Consider the following 19,593-nt stretch of genomic DNA (forward strand, 5'->3'; position numbering starts at 1 on the left):
CCCGGTCTGCCCCAGGTTCGAATAGCTTTGCTATTGCAGGGGCCTCACCCGCGTCAGCCCCCAGTGCCCTGCTTGTTACTGGTATTTCTGTTGTTTGCTTATCCTGAAAATCATGTGGAAATTTGGTTCGTAATCCTGTTTTTATCAAAGAAGAAATTTCATGCTTAAGAAAAACATCTTATTTTGTGAAAATATTTTATCAAAATAATATGTTTTTCTTATGTCAAGAATACCATTTTTAGCAGTGTGCTTACAGGCTTTATGAAATTGGGCCCTGATTGTGGTCAAGGATTAGTGTGGTCTGGTATGTTAATTGACAGACACAGACTACTTTGCAACACACCACATAGGCCTACTGTACGTAATTTGTACAATTCATTTATCATAGACGTTTAACCAAGGTTTGTACATGTATGGGAGAGATTAGCAGTTTTTCATATATATCCCCTTGTGTGAGTTTACCAAGTTCCCTTGACGGGAAATCTATAAAAAAATAATGAACAAATAAATTTAAAAAACAGGTTGCATGCTTGTCAAATAAACAGGACTGTAAACAAAAAATTAAATGTATGGTCTACTGACGCATCCCACAATGCAGATCTATCACACTAACAAGTGCGAAGTTAAAACTTAACATTTTATTTATTTTGTTGTTATTCAAAACAACAGCAGGAAACCATTCACCAATGTTATTCATGTTGCATCAAATAAAGGCCCTTCACACTTACAGTGGAAGTGTACATCCCCCACAGGCCACTTTGGCTGCAAACTTGTTTTCCCCGTAAGGCAACCTTTTTCTGTACTCGGTATTTTTTTTCTGTTCATGGCAGCGCGATGAAATTGGATCCTGCTTATTTCTCTCTTTTTTTTTTACGGAAAGCTGAATTGGATCAAGTTGTTTTTGAAGAACACAATACACCTTATGTTAAATATATAGTTACTGTTAGTGAACAAAACAAAAAACAGGCAATCTGTTTCCTCAGTATTGTCTCCTAACCTTGATAAACACGGTTTACATACGTATAATCTCCATGTAATAATAATAAATAGTTTTTACAATAGCACATTTCACATTTAACTTCTCAATGCGCTTTATGTACGGGTAATCACATTCCGTACCAAAAGCGCATTCCGTACAACTTGATTTGCTACCAAGTTGTGATTAAAATTATAGCCTATAATATGTAATCTAGTAAATCTACACTGTAGGCCTACTGTAGGCCTGAAATTTTGTCTTTGAGAGAGCTTTTCATTTTGAAAAGGGCACTTCCAACCCACTGGAAAATCTTAGAGTTTATGGGAAATTCTTGAAGGGGCACCAAGGCCAATCCCAGGGCAACAGCCTGTCGCCTCTTTTTAATTCCAGACCTGAAACAGGATGGGGTTTGTTATTGGGTTGTGTCCAAATTGGCCAAAGTAGGCTATCCTTGATGCACCATGACCATGATGACAAATTGATTAGCCATAGCATGTAGCCATAGCCAACAATTTGGCCATGGCCTTAGTTAGAAAAATTAGTTTTCTTTCACTATTATTATTTAATACATGTAAATAGCTAAATGATACCTTTAAAATGAAGGCTTTGGTTTGCTTTCCTTCTCGGTTTCTATAAGGGGGCGAAGTGGGGAAATTTAGTATTTTTTAATAATTTCTAAATGTGAAAGTGACTAAGTTTTTTCCAATTTGAAATTTTTCAGATTTTCATTAATCACTTGAACGTTTTATTTGTTTGTGACGACTCCTCATGGAACTAACGCCTATTTGCTCTCTTTTGATGGATAATGTAACATTCCCATACTCAGAATCAAAATGCTTTTCATATAAATAGTTGATGAAAACATTTTGAGCACCCACTTGTGGTGTGTCATGGTCAAGTGGTTAAGAGCACTGGACTCAAGCACTGGTGTTTCTGATCAGCCAAGTGTTGGTTGGAGTACCAGTCTTTACACTTTTGTGTCTTTATAAAACAAGATACTTACCATGATTGCTTCAGATTTTTTTAGAAGTATTTAGCCAAAAGAACCAGTGTTGTGTAATGCTGTATAAGAACCCAGTTACACTTATCGCTATTGAGAAGTGGTTTATGAGGGTGTTTCTGGCAGTGGCTGCTGAAAGCACGGCAGCACCTTGTTTTTTGTTATATACTCAAACAAGGTGCATAAATCGGACTTTCAAGAAATTCAAAAACCTGTCTTGAAATGTGTCTGTAAGTTTTTTTAGTATGTTTAATTAACTTAATGGTACGTGTGGTGTGTTACGGTTTATTACATGTATGTTAAATTTCCATTGGGGTTAAAGAATTATTCATATTTTGTTAGTTATTTATTACTTACTGAGAGGCCTTGATTCTGTGCCACTAATGCAATTTCATTCCCCATCTCCTCATGAGAAAGGTCTCCGTAAGCACGAGGCTTGTGTCCATCTGGAAGGCAACATGGCCGCTCCAGAAGACACAACAATCCGTCCAGTTTCTTCTCATGGTGTTTCATGAGCTCAATGGGCCCGCTGAATTTGTTACCGTCCTTGATCGCGACACCGCCGTCATGTTGTCGCTCAATTGCGTAATGGTAGATGTTGTTGTCGAAGCAGAGGGAGATTGCATAGTGGCCCTCACGGCCGAGACTGTCGCGTAAGAGGTAGTCCCCCTGGATGCAGCCGGTGCTGCGGAGTCTGGTCTCGGCCTCCTCACGTGTAATCCTCCCGTGGTAATAGCGCACTGTGATGGGGTCCTGAGGAACAACCTCCCCCGCTTTCCTAGTAGTTCCATTAGCTCCATTCATGTTTCTTACTTTCCTGCAAGTCACAATCGATATTCATAGACCCCTAATGATCATTTATCATACTTCGCAGCAAGTGTTGGCAGTTTTGTTGTTAGTATCCTTGGAAATTAAGTTCGACGGTAGGACCAGTAAATTTGCGAAACTCCAAGCATTTTAACAACAGCATGCTGTATTATATTCTGCACTCACTGTATTATATTCTGCACTCAGCCTCCATTGAATTAACCAAATTCAAGTTCAAGTGCCTTCTAAATTATGAAATTGACAAGTAAATTGATCGCCTGGTCTGGCAAGTAAAACTAGAATCTCCCGTCAGTGGGGGGTCCTTAACCTAATTGACTATAATTCTAAACTGCCGGTGGATGTCTCGGGCAAAAGACGACCCTTATCTAAGAGGTGAACACCACCCTGTGGACAGACAACCTACGGTCGCTGCTACTGCCATCCTGATGTATAGCCGGCGGGTCTAGGAGCTAGATCCCCAAGTGGCCCGGAGGAGTCACTCTCTTGACAAGTCTACGGAAAGTAAAGTAGATCATCAGAACCCATTCCAGGTTCAGCGCAGGGTTTCCATGCCCCACCGAGGAAAAAGCACATCAACGCGATATTTTTTTCTCCCGTTTTTATGTGTTTGATATAAAGAAAAGGTGATGTTGTCAACCACTGGCTGAGTTTGTGCAATAGCCACTCTTGTTTGTCCGACTGCTGAAATGACTGTAGAAATGACAAAAAGATAAATAAATTTAAAGGAATGTAAAATACACTGTGATGCCCAGTGCCCAGCACCGCCATCAGCTTCTTATCATGAACTTCAGCCCCATCCTAGACATGAATATTTTTGTTGAACCGCTCGCCCTTGGTCGAGTTGGTGGACAAATGAAGGGGAAACATTTTAGAAGGTTCTAACTTCTTATCACGTCTTGCTTTACTTTAAATATTAATCTACTTTCTTACCAGTAGAAACACTTCTTGAATATCAATCTTTGGGGGATAAAAAAGTTATAATATTTTTCCAGAAGCGCAGCACTTCGAAGTGAAATGTTTCTCTAAAAATACTATCCAAAGCTTCTGTACATGTGCTTCTTACCATGTAAGTTTTCATTTGTATTACATTTATTACCAGAATCATTACTAAACCAAATGTATTTCAGACCCTTTAAAACTACAGAGCTGCATGCTAGCTGGAAGCTAGGAACTTATGCCATTGAAAACTCCAGCACTAGGAGAACCATTGATCTAAAATATTTGCTTAATATTCGGGTAAAGGGTCTATGTACTTCGTTCTTTGGTATGCTAAATGTAGGATATTAAATAGTCAATTGTCATTATTTAAAAGGTGAAATTTGAGGGGGGGTGGTGGTAAAAACAAATTCAGTTGGGTAACGGATCAATTTTTGTACACAGAATTCTCTTAATGGCCCCTATAATCTATATTCAGGTGACTGTCCCTTGAAGCATGCAGAAAGTAACCACAACAATTGCACAACATTCCTCAGGATCTAGGATTAACTATACACACAACATGTACAATGTACTGTAATGCAACAACACTAGCAAAGTTACCTATATTTGGGTTTTGGAGTTGTGTTTATAAATTATGTATGAACCACTACATGGGTGGTTTGAAGCATAGAGCAAGGATAGGTACCTTCAGCCATGTCCACAATATTACCATCATGAACGTGGTGGTGTCTAACACAAGGAAGACTTGGATTAACATTTTGGCTAACGCTGAGTAACATTCCGACAGGAAAACATTCCCACCATCTGTATTCGGATTTATTTGACTCGGGTACAATTACCGAGACCATGGGTAAACTAACCGAGCTGGCCCCAAAACACTTTACGCGTCGCGTCCGCACTGAACTTTCTGGCTCGGTTAAACTGACCTACTCAATCTTCCTGGGCACCTTTTGCTCGCCTAAATACCCATGCGACGTGAGTAAGTTATGTACCTGTCAGGAAAGTTACCTGGGCTGTTCGCACTGGACTTGAAATGGGTAAGTTACCCATTGGCTCGGTTAGTTTGCCCAAATTAAGTCCAGTGCAAACAGGGCTATGTGTCGTCTACATAGTAACACAGCAAAAGTGCAACCAACCCATCAAACTTCAAAACAGGTTGAGCTGACTACTGAATGCTTTGCAATTGTCCATGACAGTACATCATGGTGCCTGTCAGGCACACAGTTAAGCTTGGGCGATACCACGATATTATCGAATATCGCGATATTAATTTGGAAACGATTTCGATATCGGATGGATTTGGTTTTAATCGAAATATCGATATATCGCGATATATCGCGATAATCGCGATATATCGCAATATCGATTAAATATCGCGATGTATTTGCTAGGTGAGACATCTTGCACCCCATAGGTTTGGAGTAAAACCAGAAGAATAGGTCATTAGAACACCTCTCTTAAGCTATTACTGTCTCTTCTACAACTTTCACTTGGAGTTTGAAGACTGATGAGGTCAAATTTCATTAATCGCGATTATATCGAATATCGCGAAATATTGTCGGCGATATATCGTGAATAAAACAAATCGATATCGCCCAAGCTTACACACAGTTAACACACACCAACATTATTGGTCATGACTTATCCTACTGTTAAATAGAGAAGGGAGGGACCTTAGGCAAGGAAGGGTGGATTTTTAAACAAGAAACCACTTCTCTCCATAATATGCAACTTGATCAGTAGTTGCTTTAGATAAAGTTACATGTCAATTGTCAAACTCTGAGCCATACCATACAAACAGGAACAATGAATTACCAAAAAGACCAGCGATGTTCCTGTAAGTAGGCCTACAAGTGCAGTTTCCTTCCTCTGCTGCATGCTATTTGCAGACAATAATTCTTTATAGAGGCAGTAGGCCTACTTACTGACAGACCGAGCTACATAGTAGAAGAGTCAGCAGCGAGAATGTGAGAATGACCATTGCCTGTGTGATCAGTGAGGCCCACAGTATGTTAATGAGCCTTTCATACAATTTGTTATTCATTTTTTCAAAAAATAATTAAGTTTGAGCCTGGACCTCTAATTTTGACATTGAATGGCTTCACAAATCTATACACAGAAGAACAAAGGAATCTGTATATTTTTAGATCAAAAGTCTCCAACAATCAGCTGATTTAAATGGTTTTCCTGGCTTTAAGTGTTATTGTCAGGAATGACATTCTTGCCAGCTGGGCCATCTGGTTAAATTTGTTATCTTCGTTTTTATTTGTAGGAAAATTGTTGTTTAAATTAAAGTTAAATTCTGATTTACATCGTAAAAATCTTTTTACCCCCCATAGTTTTGAAGAATTATTTTTTTAGTAAAGCAGACATTCTGAATGGCCGTAAATAATTCAATGACGCACGTACTACGGTCATAATTGCAAGGACAGTGACTTTAGCTATCCCAACAAAATATTGGATATTAACATTAATAATTTAGTGTAATGTACATAAATTCTTGATTAAAACTCTGCAAATGATATTGAATAATTCTGCATCATACTACACTATACACGTGCACAGTTAGGCTCAGGGCCTACATGTTTTTCTGATTACATTGTTCCTCCATGATTTTAGCCAACGCTCACACTTTCACCATATGTACAGTGTATCCCTTGCACAACATAGTCTAGTCCCTGGCGCTGAGTCTATCAATAAACAGAGCAAGCTGTGAAGGTGTTGAATTTTCTCACTATGCTCAACCTCAAGGTCATGTTCTCATGTAACGTTTAAGTACTGTGAGTTAAAGAACATTTGATAATTGTCAAAGATCTGTCTTCTCACTTTGGTGTATCTCAACATGTATGCACAAAATAACAGACCTGAGAAAATTTGAACTCAGTTGGTCGTCGAAATTGCGAGATAATAAAAAATGGAAGAAAAAACACCCAATACACAAAGTTGTGTGCTTTCAGACGCTTGATTTCGGGACCTCTAATTCTGAGGTCTTCAATTCAAACATTTTAGTGAGAAATTACTTCTTTCTCAAAAACAAGGGAGCAGTTTTTATACAAGGGAGCAGTTTTATACTATGTTTTATAGGCCTACTATCAACAGCACTCCATTGCTCGTAACCAAGTAAGTTTTTTTGCTAACAATTACTTTGTGTTACATCTGATAGTGCCCAGTGCCTTTAATTGGTCATTAGAGGATTAATTAATTAGTACTCCATCTCCCTCAAGGGTTTTATTCAGCGCAGGCATGGAATTTCAAAGGGCAAGGCCATTTTCATTTTGCAAAGGGCACTTCCATTGGAAAATCTTTAAGTCAATGGGAAACTTTTGAAGGGGCACCAAGGCCTAGACCAGGGACAATGGAAGCCATGACATACATGGCCTGTGTGTTGGGCCTATAATAGACCTGCGGTGATGTTTTTGGTCTAGCTTGAATCCAAACTTAATGCAGATATTTTTTTTTAATAATTAGGCAACCCTGGAACTATTCTGAAAGTTGCTGATAAAACTGCAAAACATATTTTGGAGCAACTCTTTGGGAGACTTTTCTCACAATGTTTTATACCATCAACCTCTCCCCAGTACTTGACATTACCAAGTAAGGTTTTATGCTAAATATTTATTTTGAGTAATTACCAACAGTGTCCACTACCTTTAAAGGGAAGGTATGCGCTTGGTAATTACTCAAAAGCAATATTATTTCAAAAACTGACTTGGTAAAAAGCATTGGAGAGCTGGTGATAGTATAAAACATTGTGGGAAACGACTCCCTACAAGTAACATAGTTTTTGAGAATAAGGTAATTTCTCACTAAAATGGTAAAAGACTTCCAGCTAGGAGTCTTTTATTCCTATCTGAAAGCACACAAATTCGTCCAACAAGGGTGTTTTTTCTTTCTCATTTTCTCGCAACTTCGATGACCAATTGAGCCCAAATTTTCACAGGCTTGTTATTTTATGCTTATGATGGGATACACCAAGTGAGAACACTGGTCTTTGACAATTACCAAACGTGTACAGGGCCTTTAAGTTTAAATGCAAACAGAATACATAGTGTTACTTAGCAGAGTCTTTCTCAGTGTTTCGTTCCGCAATCGTCTCCATGTTCGTGGCGGCGATAGCGGAACAAACCTTTTTATAACTTATATAAGGAGACCTTTACATTAGGACTCAGCCCCTCAGGAGCAGGGCTAGGTGAAGACTTACTAACTAATTACTAACTTTAAAAAACTCTATTATACTTTTTAAGTAAAAGCAAAAGGTCTGCAAAAAATGTCGTAACGCCCAGGCCACTATTATATTAATTATAAAACAATGTTGGTCTGTGTAGGTATGATGGAAAGGACTTAGCGTGCTTAGGAAAAAACTCCTTCAATTTTCAAATTTGTTTGCATATATTATAATTAATTAGTACAAGTTATCTAACTAGAGATGCTTTCAATTTGATACACAAAACGTGTTAAATCATGGTTAATATTAATAATAACTACAACTTAACTACGTCACAAACTAACGGGTTATACATTTTAGTACAGATGAAGAAGAAAAAATACATCAAAACAAGATGAATTGTATTTCAATACAAATTTTATTACAAGTTCAACGCATATTATTATTAATTTTTTGGACTACAGATTACGCAGAGAGAAGAATGGATGGGGAATAAAATAAGCCTCCTCAGAATTTAATGAAACCTCACACTTACATGATTTTCAGCTACACAGCTCCAAGTGAAATATTCTCATTGGAAGAAACCCGTAACAGCACAATATCCTTTTTGTATTACAGCTGCAGAAATATCGTAGACGTTCGCCTCAACAAGGCGGAAGTACACAAAGTAATAAAAGGGAGAAAGTTTTCGTCCCACTCGTTTCACATGCACACTAAACGCAGCACTGGGATTTAGTCATTGGCTCCCGCGCTACCGTATAAAAACAATGTAAAGGGTGTCGGTTACCGGTTATTGTTGGTGTCAGGCTATCGATTGAGGGCGCAATGCTTTGAAATTCCCAATTATACGGCTCTGAAATTATCCTGAAATTATCACCCCCGCTGCGCTGCTGGTGGTGGGGACAAAATTCATCTTTATCCCAATTTATGGAAACTGGTGTAATTTTGAAGCTACAAGATTGACGTTTATGATTCTTGAAAAAAAGAGTAACAATCACTTAATTATTATTTTACCGTGACGTACGGGACATTTTTTAATTAGTGTTGAGTGAGAGTGTGGGAACTAAAGAACCATATTGTAGAAATACTTTTTTTTTTTAATCAGCTTGAAAACCAATAACTTATGCAAATTAGGCTCAGCCATAGCATGACCTGTCCCCCGTAGGCCTACGTCACAAATTGACCAACATTTTAAATATTTTATCATAGAATGAAGTAATTAACATCTGATAAAGATATTCTATATAAGCCCCAACCAGGGCTAGGCCATAGAGTTATGTATAAGAACTAGAGGGCGCACTGGCCTACCCTATGTACGCGCTCCGGCATGCGCGCAGGCGGCCATTTTCTAAGTTGACAAAACTGGCATCTCACAGCGTGTGTTTGTGCGGCCATTTTGTAAGTTGAACAAACAGCATCGCGTGAGCGTTCAATAAATAAAACTCAAACGTGTATTTCATATTCAACGCGCGTGCAGAATGACGCGCTTGTCATCTTGCGGTCCCGTTAGAAGCATCACTCGTGCGCCCTCTAGTTCTTATATGTAACTCTACTCTATGGGCTAGGCATACACCATAGAGCTGTATGGCATACACACACTTTTAATTATTTTTCAAGAAGAGAGCACAGGGCGCCCTCTGTAATTCTAATATGTGGAGGAATGAAACACAAACACACACCGTTGCCTGGTCGATTGATGATGACAAGATTGAAACTCATTGAAACAAGGGTTATGCTTTTCAGTTTCGTGTTAAAAGTTGTATTTTGAAATGTGTGGACTGGCAATGTTTATGCTAATGTAATGCTAGGAAATCCTAAGGCTATAGGATAATAATAATAATATCATCATGACGGAGATTCTGTGTAGATGGCTAAATTCTGAGCTGAAAATTTCGCAGCCAGTTGGTAAGAAATGTTTCTTGTCATGTCAGATTCAGAGCAGAAGTGAATGTAATGTATGGACTATCTACTATCAGACTATGGGTCCATGGAAAGGTCTTGTCGATTGAGCCAGTCAAGTATCTGCTAGCTACTGTGCAAACTCCATCTGGAGGATATCCAGTGCTGTGACTGTGACCTATTGTTTACGTCTCACCATGGTCCTTGCAGAACTTGTAGTTGTTGTAGAATATGGTTAAATATTAAAATAGTTAACTAGTTTGTTATTCCTCCCCCAATTGACATTTATGACATAAGCGAACCGTTACTATTTTGTTCAGCCCCTCAGATAAAAATGACGTATCGTAGGAGGTCCTGTTTTCAAGGTGTCTCTAAAATCATGGCAAATCTTTTACCTCTCTGTGTGCGTTGTAAACAGTCCCTAGCTAGATACAAAATTTTGGGTTTTATTTGCCAAGCAAAGAGTCTCCTCTCCTTTGACCAAAACTTAGAAACACGTAAAGCTCCACTGGTTATTTGCACTTGTAAATGCAAAATGTTTGGTATTTTAGGCATTTCAACAAGGTGCAAAAATATGTCATAATGTTGAGGCCAGATTATAAAAAAAAATGCCCACCGAAAAAGTTTCATCAAACACATAATTTCAATTCACAATTCAATATTATTATAAATATTAAAATTTAAACATCAGCTTGGTGATTCAATTATCACTTTTTATTTTTACGCTTATAAATATTAAGGGGAATATTTTTTTCTTAATTTTTGCAAATTACCATGGTAATTTTAAAATGTCATAAAAAATATTTTGAATAAAATGAAGACAACTGCTGGCTATAGAGTCATACACAGAGTCTCACAGAACACTTGCAGTCACTGCAGATTTCTTCCACGTATGGCTTCACCGGGAAATCATTTTTTCTCGTTTTCCTTGAAAACAGGAAAAACTCAAAACAAATGGGACCAGTTGAAGTCATTGAAGATCGGTGGTGTGAAAATTTCAATGTCTATCAAGTTTTAATTTATGTTTGCATACTTAATATAAAAAAGTTAAGATAATTATAGTATTATTATTTTTTTTTTTTAGTTAGCTCAAGCATATTCATATAATATTATGAATATCGTTATTAGAAAAAAATGGATTGAGAGCTAAATATTTTTGTTACCAGCAGAAATTACCAGAAAACAATGACAAATCCATAGAAATGACTTTATTAACAAGTTGAAACATGGTTTAATTTTAGCAGCAAAATCGTAAGTTTAGCATTTAGAGCGACGTTAAATAGAGACTTTGCAGATACTGAATATCCGTGCGCAGTCATCAGCGTGCGCTCACAGAATTGTTGATCGGTCTGTTGGGCAAAAGTCCCCACCAAGCCAATGGCTGCCCCCAAATCATGCTCCGTTTAAAAATCTGCTTAGTCATCTATCGTCAACCAAACATTATTTTCAAAGCCCTAAACATGCAAAGATATAGTCGCATATTTAGGTGAACATTTCAAAAGTTTGATCTAATTTCTCAGGAATAAAAAATACTATTAATATTTTATTAGTATCTTTTTATTTGAAAATCTTCATTACAGTTAAAGGCAGTGGACACTATTACTCAAAAATAATTATTAGCATAAAGCGTTACTTGGTAACAAGTAGTGGGGAGAGGTTGATAGTATAAAATATTGTGAGAAAGGCTCCCTCTGAAGTGACGTAGTTTTTAAGAAAGAAGTAATTTTCCACGAATTTGATTTCGAGACCTCAGATTTAGATTTTGAGGTCTCGAAATCAAGCATGTGAAAGCACACAACTTCGTGTGACAAGGGTGTTTTTTCTTTCATTATTATCTCACAACTTCGACGACAAATTGAGCTCAAATTTTCACATGTTTGTTATTTTATGCGAAGACTGGTATTTGACAATTACAAATAGTGTCCTGTTTTATTTATCATTGTATTTATGATTTTTTTAATAGATCAGAAGAATTTTTCTGAGCAGTTTGCAAGCGGCTATCTGATTGGTGAGGTACTTAAGAAGTACAACCTTCAAGATGACTTCCAATCCTTCTCGCAGTCAAGGTAAATTACTCTATTTTTGTGCAAAACAATTCTGGTATGAAATGGGAAACTTTATTGTACTTGAGCTTACAAGTTACAGGGAAGCCTGAACATCTTACGCCTTCATCGAGGCTTGTTATCAAGATTCATTATAAATCTCTCTTTGATTTCAGGACTGCGGACTCCAAGCTCAATAATTTTACCCGCCTGGAGCCTACCTTACACCTGTTGGAGGTGCCCTTTGACACCAACACCGCCCACGGCGTCATGCAAGAAGAACCAGGTGAGGCTACTCGCCTCATGTATCAGCTTTACGTAGCCCTGAACAACAAGAAGCAATCCAGCTTGACCGGTGTGGCGATGGAGACCATGCGTGCCCGGGCACCGGTGAAGCTGGAGAGCCTTGAGCGAGGGCCTTATAGAGAGGTTGGTGTTCTTGTTTTAAATTTAAAGGGTCCCGAGATACTGTACGTGTCGTGGCCTAGCAGTTAAGAGCACCGAGACTCAAACTCAACAGACCTGACATGAATCCCTACTCACTGCGAATAAAATCTAACTGTACAAGTTTCAGCTTCATTAGTAGTCAAGGTTTTGACGGGAAAAAAAAATCAAAATCACAGAGCAATGTTTTATGTCGCATAATTACTTGTACATGCTAAACATATTTGTCCTCTCTTGAGACAAAAATTATATTCATGACATTGTTTTACTCATTTCTAACAAAAAACTACAGCACCTCAGCAAGTATAATATTTAACGTTTGTATTTTGTGTCGTACAAAAAATTCTCAAATCCTTTAAGGTACAGTTTGATGGGAATGGAATTAATAAATCACCTTTATCTCTTTCAATACAGCGTCTGAAGATACTTACCCCTCGTCAGACAGATCTGAATCTGGATCAACTGGTGGAGAAGTTTCGCGACCGCAAGCGTCAACATCTGGACGTGGAGTTCCGTACTAAGTATGAGGAGGAGGAGAAGCGTCGTCAGTGGCAGCAAGACCAACGTCTGATGGAGCTCCAGAAAGCGTCAGATGCTAGGAGGAGACAGACTGAACTTGTGGCCAGGATCAAGTCAGTTTAATAATAATAAAAACACGTTTTTATGTAGCACATTTCACAATAACCGTGTCACTGCACTTTACATTAGTGCCCTGGTCATTGGGCCAATAACATCCCTTTAATCTTTCTCGGCTCCCTGGTGAGTATACAACCTGGACAACCGTAGGACTCCAAAGGCTTTTTCATACACAATATCAACCTCTACCCTCGCAGGTACCAATTTATACACCTAGGTGACAAGAAGCAATTATACCAAAGTATCTTGCTCAAGGACACAAGTGTCACATCCAGGACCCCCGAACCCATTCGATGCTCTAAACCACTCGGCCGACACACCCTACAAATATAAACATGATTGTTCTGTTTTGTTTCCTTTTTTGTCTTCTCTTTCGTTGTTCATCCCTAGCTTTACTGTTGTGCTTTGTGCCTGAGGATACTATTGCCAGAGCTCTTTGAAGCTTACAACTCCAAGAATTACGAAAAGGTGGAAAGGTCGTCTTTCAACATTACCTCCTAAAGTTTTGATCCTAGTATCAGACCATTTTGATACCCAAGCCTACATCCGTATGGACTGTAAAAGGGGTAACCCTGTTTCAGCCTTAGGAGTAGGTGGCAACGGCCTCTGGAAAGAAAATTTTTTTTAGCCCACACCTTGAAGTGGCCTTCAGGCCTTGTGTGTCCGGCAACTTGCATAAAACAAAAAATTCAAAAAGTTTTGTCTGTTGTGACCCCTCTTAAGAAAAACTTTGCATTGGCGTAACTTTTCCCTTTGTACATCTCTCAGGGCTGCCACTGTTGAGATGCCCAAGCCACCACCCAACAAGACACTAAAGGCAATCACTGCTCGACGTGACATGGTCTTGAAGAGGGAAGCATATGAGATGAGGAGACAGATTGCCGAGTTTGAGAACCAGATGAATCGCTCCTTAAACATGACTCAGGAGGACAGGTAAGACCATCTGTGATGATGATAATAATAATAATAACAATAACAACTTGTAATTAGGCCTGGGCGACTAGTGACGCTTACTTCCCGACTAGTCGTGCCTCCAATTCCCAAGATGTACCGCAGGCGAAATACAGTAAAATTCATGCGCTGAATAGATTGAAGGATGATTGTGCATTCCATAACACTTTACATTTTAATATTCTAATTTAAAGAGATGCTGATGAAGAAGTGGCAACTTATCTGCGAGAGCAAGAGAAGGAAAAAAACAAGCCAGAGTTGGTGCAATTAATAAAGGTAAGACTCAAACAAATGAGCGATCAAAGAGCAGGTGCAGAAAGATTCATCAATTTGTTGACCCTGAGCAGACAGACGCACCTTTGCAAAATGCACGCCTACCATTTCACTATTTTGGGAGTCAAATAATAATAATAATACCAAGTTCTTATACAGCTCATTTCACAATAGTGCCTTGGTCATTGGGCCAAAAACATTCATTTTTAATCTTTCTCAGCTCCCTGGACAACCGTAGCGCTCCAAAGACTTTTTCATACACAATATCAACCTCTACCCTCGGAGGTACGCATTTATAACCCTGAGTGAAGAGAAGCAATTGTAGTAAAGTATCTTGCTCATCAAGGACACAAGTGCCACGACCAGGATTCAAACCAACACTCTGAACTTTTATAACCACTCGGCCATGGCAGCCCAGGGTACACATACAAATGAGAGAAATCACAACAACTCACTGTTTTTTACTTCCTTTCCCCTCAGCCTGCTTCCAATGATCAGTACATCAATAAGATCAGAAAACGTCTTCAAGAGGATGCCACTGCACGTCAGGAACGAGAGAAGAGAAGACGCAAGGTGCTGGTCGATCAACTCAAGGCGCATGATGCTCAAGAGGTCAGATTCAATTGTATTTTTTTTTTTCATTTACTCTTGGGACTGTTACTTTAATTTTGCCTTTCACTCTTTAAAGACACTTGGACACTATTGGTAATTGTCAAAGTCCAGTCTTCTCACTTGGTGTATCTCAACAATTGCAGAAAATAACAAACCTGTAAAAATTTGAACTCAATTGGTTGTTGATGTTATGAGATAATAATGGAAGGAAAAAAATCCCTTGTCACACGAAGTTGTGTGCTTTCAGATGCTTGATTTCGGGACCTCAAAATTTAATTCTGAGGTCTCAAAATTCAAATATTTTAGTGGAAAATTACTTCTCTCTTGAAAACTACGTTACTTCAGAGGGAGCCGTTTCTTACAATGTTTTATACTATCAACAGCTCTCCATTGCTTGTTACCAAATAAGTTTTTATGCTAACAATTACTTTGAGTAATTACCAATAGTGTCCTGTGCATTTAAAGGGTTTAAGTACTTTTTGTACGACACAATAGAACAATGTCCACAGATTTACATTTAAATAACACAGTTTAAAGATAAGGATGGTAGAAAGCTTCCCTTAAGATATTACTTGCTGTGGTGCTGTAGTTTTTGAGAAATGATCAAAACAATGTCAAAGACTAGCCTTCACAGTTGGTGTATCTCAACATATGCATAAAATAACAAACCTGTGAAAATTTGAGCTCAATCGGTTGTCGAGGTTGCGAGATAATAATGAAAGAAAAAAACACCCTTGTCACACGAAGTTGTGTGCTTTCAGATGCTTGATTTCGAGACCTCAATTTTCTAAATCTAAAGTCCTGATATCAAATTCTTGGAAAATTACTTCTTTCTCGAAAACTACATTACTTCAGAGGGAGCCGTTTCTCACAATGTTTTATACTATCAACCTCTCCCCATTACTCGTTACCAAGAAAGATTTTATGCTAAGAATTGTTTTGAATAATCACCAATAGTGTCAACTGCCTTTATCACTTCCTCAAAATGTACACAAGTCTTATATTTCTGCTTGAATTCGCAGGAAGCACGTAGAGAAGAGCTTCTGGTGAACCGTCTGATGCGTCAATCGCAGCAGGAGCGACGCATTGCAACCCAGCTGCTGCAGTTACGCCACGAGAAGGCGGTGATCTGTCAAAATCGCATCTTCAGGGAGCAGCAGTATGAGGAGAGACGGCAGAAGGACTTCCAGGAGGCCATGGACAGGGAGGCTGTAAGTAACCTTGTGGTTGTCAACCCAGAACTTAACCAATTTCATGGCACTGCTTATGAGTATGGGGCTGTTTTGATTAGCAAAAGTTTGTAGAAAACAGCCAGACATACAAACAAACAGACAGACAGGCAAACAAGCAAACAAAAGGACAGACGAACATTAGACATGACAGCTACACTGACACAAGATACATAATGTAGATCAGAGATAATACAACAAATTCATAATTATAGGATTTGAGGCATTGCATGGTGAGGGTATCAATATATATTTGGTTTGCGGTAACATCATGTGTGTATCTACTGCAAGGTAGAGTTTGTTCTTACAGAACTGTCTTGCTTTATATTTGGTTTGCAGTACCACCATGTGTGTATCTACTTGCCAGGTAGAGTTTGTTCTTACAGAACTGTCTTGCTTTATTCTACAACCGCGGAGTAGATGTTCGGGGGTTCGGGAGACTTCTCAGTTCTGAAAAGAACTGTCCTTCTTATGAACTATTACCCGGGCAGATGGTATATCAAATAGGCCGGGATAACTACTTTAGCTTATAGGATCGTGATTAACTGTACTACCGCGGAGTCAGTTCTTCTTAAATTGGTCTCAACGTTTCGACTAGCTTGCTCTAGTCATCGTTCATAATTAGCGAAAAAGATGGCAGCAGAACGTTTCAAGCAGAAGTGATACAAATTAAATAGGGATTAAGCAGTAAACGTGGCCGAATTACTTAAGAGGGGAAGCTAAGATGCAAATTTGGAGAAAGAAGATTTAAAAGAACTTGCCTTAAAGACACTGGACACTATTGGTAATTGTCAAAGACCAGTCTTCTCACTTGGTGTATCTCAATATATGCATCAAATAACAAACATGTGAAAATTTTTGCTTAATTGGTCGTCAAAGTTGCGAAATAATAATGAAAGAAAAACACACAAAGTGTATCTCAACAAATGCACAAAATAACAAACCTCCTGTACAAATTTGAACTCAATTGGTTGTTGATGTTGCGAGACAATAATGGAAGAAAAACACACCTTTCTCACACAAAGTTGTGTGCTTTCAAATGCTTGATTTCGAGACCTTAAAATCTAATTCTGAGGTTTCCAAATAAAATTTGTGGAAAAATTCCTCCTTTCTGTAAAATCACGCTACTTCAGAGGGAGCCGTTTCTCACAATGTTTTATACTATCAGCCCCCATCACTCATTACCAAGTAAGGTTTTATGCTAATAATTATTTTGAGTAATTACCAATAGTGTCCACCATTGTCCACTGCCTTTAAAAGGACTTGCCTTGAGACATGCCCTTGTGATGTTTACTTCATATCATAGGAGCTGGCTCGTCTAGCCAAGCTTGAGTACATCGAGCAGACTAAAAGAGACAAAGAACTCCACGATAAGATTGCAGAGGATCGAGCCGAGGCCAAGTACAGGAAACGTTATAACATCTGCAGGGATATCCTACTGGATGTGGTGGACTTTGCCTGTAAGGTCGGCAAGTACAGGGAGCTCACTGAGAAGTAAGTTTTTTTTTTTTTTTTTTCATTACGCATCAAACAGGGCCCGTTTTCATAGCTCTGCTTACCGTAAGCACAGAATCGGCGCTTACGGAAGCAGGAAATTATGTGCTTACGGCAAGCGTATTTCACTGGTTATCGGCGAATTTTGGCTTCTGCGCTTGCGTACTCTACAAACTAGGCATTCTACGCTTACAAGGCTAGCGAAGAAATTAGACGCTTTCAGGTTAGTGGGGAATCGTGATCGTAAGCGCAGAATTTGGCTGTAAGCAGAGCCATGAAATTGGCCCCTTAACCATTAGAGCCAATAACAGCAACACGTCCATCCATGCACTGCTTCTCAAGATTTCCCCCGTCTCTCCTGAGTATGCCCAAAATACTCCAGCTTCTTCTTTATTATAATGTTAACTAAGCTTTTGGGTTATGGACTTTCTCCAATACACTGAATATTAGTTGTATGTAGTCACCTGAAACACCAAAGCTTGAAACTTGTTACCTTTATTTTAATTTCATGTTTGTTTATTTTTCAAACTTTAAAAAAAATGTTGTTGCAGGCAACTTCCTGCAAAGCTGATGAGAGAATGGAAACTACTCTTCACGTCTGGCAAACCACTATATGAGCAAACTATTGTAAGTTCATGCAGTTTTCTGTGAATAAGCTTTCGTAGCAATAACTACTTCATCAGGTTTTTTGTGTGTTTTCAGTTAGGTTTTAAAGGAACATTACAGAATTTGTTTGGCTAACAAACAATTGCTGGCAGTGTAAGCACTTTATGTAATCCACCATATACATAAACTGACAAACCTGTAGATGGTAGAAGTTTGAGATCAATCAGCCATCTGGAATCACGAGAGAATAGTGTAAAACCGATTACAAATTTTGCATTGCATTGATGCCAAAACAAAAATGAATAAAACGCTCACTGAGTGATAAATTCCAAATGTGAAGTTAGATTATTTATTTCTCATCAAATATGACATTTTAGACAGAAATATTTCAAGGGATGTTTTCAACTATCATCATCATTAGACCGTGTAAGTTTTATGTAAATCTGTGATCTTCACGATATTTGTTTCTTACCAATTCTGTAACGTTCCTTTAAGCGCTACCACTACCTTGTTTTATAACGTTCCTTTAAGCGCTACCACTACCTTGTTTTATAACGTTCCTTTAAGCGCTACCACTACCTTGTTTTATAACGTTCCTTTAAGCGCTACCACTACCTTGTTTTATAACGTTCCTTTAAGCGCTACCACTACCTTGTTTTATAACGTTCCTTTAAGCGCTACCACTACCTTGTTTTATAACGTTCCTTTAAGCGCTACCACTACCTTGTTTTATAACGTTCCTTTAAGCGCTACCACTACCTTGTTTTTATCTCTCAGACTAACATTTGTTGTACACCTGAAATAACAATCAAATAAAGGACGGGTAAAATTTAGGTAACCATATGTATGGTTTGTTATTAAATAGGAACCGAAGGAAGAGGAACCAGTGCAGTCTGAAGAGGACCAGCTAATAGAAAAAGAACGTCAAGTGCTACTTGATGAAGGTGACTTCCTCGAGTACAGGGTAAGTTTTCCTCTACATGGCCCCCCGTGACTCAAGCCAGGGTTCGATTTCACAAAGCACTAAGACTTATCTTTCATCAACTTTAATTAAAAATTCAATTCAATTCAATATTTATTGTCCATAAAACGGATATTTGCTTTGTCGATCATGCTCACAACAGTAAACATATTTATAAAAATAATAGAACAACAAATTATGCTAAAGAAACTAAAAACTGTATTTACACCAGGGCATATTAAAAAAATTACTTCATGAAACAAGAAAAAACAAGAGAAAAAGTTACTGGCTGCCATAAAAATATGAATAGAATGTGATAGGAAAAAAGTTAAGACTTCTGGACCTACCAGAACTCAGCTCCTTATATAATTTCTGTAAAGGATGATTTCTATAAAAGTTGCATCCCCTTCCGCTTCCCAGGCTGTATTGTAAACATGTTTGTGATCACTGGCTATACGGCAGCTAACGGTTCTGACTGGCACCCCTAAACAAAGATATTGAAAAACAAGGAGACTGCCAACATAGCGCTGGATAGCTC

At 38.4% G+C, this 19,593-nt stretch overlaps 2 protein-coding genes across 3 annotated transcripts in view; one reads left to right on the top strand and one right to left on the bottom strand.

The window, feature by feature from the left end:
- The window catches only part of LOC117297882 (tyrosine-protein kinase SYK-like), a 41,870-nt gene extending 33,265 nt beyond the window's left edge, over positions 1-8,605 (bottom strand). Inside the window, exons 1-2 of the mRNA XM_033781056.1 lie at positions 8,444-8,605; positions 2,334-3,494 (exon numbers count right to left, since the gene is read on the bottom strand). Coding sequence (XP_033636947.1) covers positions 2,334-2,780 — 447 coding nt within the window. The 5' untranslated portion in view covers positions 2,781-3,494; positions 8,444-8,605. The remainder of the gene's footprint in view (positions 1-2,333; positions 3,495-8,443) is intronic.
- Positions 8,606-9,628: 1,023 nt separating this feature from the next.
- The window catches only part of LOC117297598 (sperm flagellar protein 2-like), a 43,293-nt gene continuing 33,328 nt past the window's right edge, over positions 9,629-19,593 (top strand). For both annotated transcript variants that reach the window (XM_033780711.1, XM_033780712.1), the window contains exons 1-11: positions 9,629-9,813; positions 11,771-11,873; positions 12,026-12,278; positions 12,708-12,925; positions 13,698-13,862; positions 14,075-14,156; positions 14,634-14,765; positions 15,788-15,976; positions 17,301-17,488; positions 18,040-18,115; positions 18,960-19,058. In XM_033780711.1, coding sequence (XP_033636602.1) covers positions 9,756-9,813; positions 11,771-11,873; positions 12,026-12,278; positions 12,708-12,925; positions 13,698-13,862; positions 14,075-14,156; positions 14,634-14,765; positions 15,788-15,976; positions 17,301-17,488; positions 18,040-18,115; positions 18,960-19,058 — 1,563 coding nt within the window. In that variant the 5' untranslated portion in view covers positions 9,629-9,755. The remainder of the gene's footprint in view (positions 9,814-11,770; positions 11,874-12,025; positions 12,279-12,707; positions 12,926-13,697; positions 13,863-14,074; positions 14,157-14,633; positions 14,766-15,787; positions 15,977-17,300; positions 17,489-18,039; positions 18,116-18,959; positions 19,059-19,593) is intronic.

Source organism: Asterias rubens, chromosome 12 (assembly GCF_902459465.1).
Source record: "Asterias rubens chromosome 12, eAstRub1.3, whole genome shotgun sequence".
NCBI classification, from domain to species: domain Eukaryota; kingdom Metazoa; phylum Echinodermata; class Asteroidea; order Forcipulatida; family Asteriidae; genus Asterias; species Asterias rubens.